This window comes from Nematolebias whitei, chromosome 15 (assembly GCF_014905685.2).
Source record: "Nematolebias whitei isolate Nwh7 chromosome 15, NemWhi1, whole genome shotgun sequence".
In the NCBI taxonomy this organism is placed as follows: domain Eukaryota; kingdom Metazoa; phylum Chordata; class Actinopteri; order Cyprinodontiformes; family Rivulidae; genus Nematolebias; species Nematolebias whitei.
Window position 1 is genome coordinate 4,459,484 of NC_056512.1, and position 1,423 is coordinate 4,460,906.

The 1,423-nt window shown below is 41.0% G+C and overlaps 1 protein-coding gene across 1 annotated transcript; it reads right to left on the reverse strand.

Moving 5' to 3' along the window:
* Positions 1 to 369: 369 nt before the first annotated feature.
* Positions 370 to 1,019, reverse strand: LOC119421431 (serine/threonine-protein kinase SMG1; the record flags this gene model as incomplete). Its single annotated transcript, XM_037688787.1, is given in 3 exon segments — positions 370 to 508; positions 596 to 740; positions 923 to 1,019. Coding segments are annotated over 3 exon segments (372 nt in total), but the record flags the coding sequence as incomplete, so codon positions are not given.
* Positions 1,020 to 1,423: the final 404 nt, after the last annotated feature.

The following is a 1,423-nucleotide window of genomic DNA, read 5'->3' on the forward strand; positions in this document are numbered from 1 at the left end:
AGCTGCAGACAGTCGGAGCAGACTCGGGGCACAGATTCTGACCATGAATGGTGGATGCCCACAGCTAAATAACTGGAGTGTCTTATTTAAGTACAAAATTATGATTTATCTTATATTCAATAAGTGCGGCTTAGAGACAGGTGCATTCTAAAGTCTAATTACGATATGCCTTTAAAGTAATTCAAACAATTAAAAGGTTTCTATGAAAATCACTAAATTAGCTACATACCAAGTTCTATTTGAGTATGACTTCATCTTTAGTGTATTGTTCACTTGATAAGAGATTTTTTTTAGATTAAGATTATTCCTGAACAGGTTTTGAATGATATGCTTAGTGAGCTGGACCTTATTTAGACACAGGATATTTACCTGTATGCCAGTTGGCCGACAGATGGCCTGTCCTAGAATGCTGAAGACAGCGTCTTTGTCTTCTTGGCTGGTGGTTGCAGGCAACAGCTCCTCAATGTCTGCCTTTTCTTCTGCAAGTAGAGGCAATCCCTCTCCTTGGCTGGAAGAAAACAGAACATCAGAATATTGGTCCTGACAGAACACCATTTGAAAGGGTGGTGGGTCATAAGACGGCATGTGTACTAACCTGGCATTGTCCACCACCTTCCGTCCCCAGCGATAAGCCCAGCTGGCCAAAGATGCCCAGGACTTGGCCAGTTCTGGCGCCAGGCTAGTTGAGAGCTGATAGAGTTGGCCCAAAACAAAGTCTGGCTCCCCAACACCCACATTCACTGTAAGACCACATAAATCTAAATGTAATCAGGCAGTCTTAGTCCGTACCAGTTTTAACATATTACAAATGCACAAAGTAATGTTTGAAATGGTTCTGTGTAACTATTACTCTTGTTTTGTTGTTCTTAAGAGATTGTATAAAAGCAGAAGACTTATGTTAATCCTACACCACAGATGTTACCTGAAGTCTCTGCGGTGATGAGGGTGTTGCCCTGGTCCTCCACAGGAAGCTCCAGCAGAGCAGCAATGTTCCGGCTCAGAGGTGACATGTTGCTCACAGCTCCTGATTTCTTCATCACCTACAACAAAAACATCATTTAAGAATCAATAATACAGAAAACAGACTGTTGCATTTTAAAGTAAGAAAAGGCCAAAAGAGATGGAAACGTATTAAACCAGAACTCCTTTGACAAGATGAGAAGCATCAGTTCTATACAATGAGATATCCTGATGCATGCTCAATAATCCAGGTAGAAAAATCTAAAAAAGTTAAATCTGCTCCTCTGGACATTCAAAAAACAAAACAAAGCAAAACAACAAAAAAATGTAGAAACGTTTCATCTCTCATCCTGAGGACTTCCTCAGTCTGAGGAGCTGTATTCAGCTCAGTCTCTTAAATAGCACCTTCTCAGAGTGGATCAACCAGTTTTGCTGCTGACAACCAAAACCAGCTGATCACATG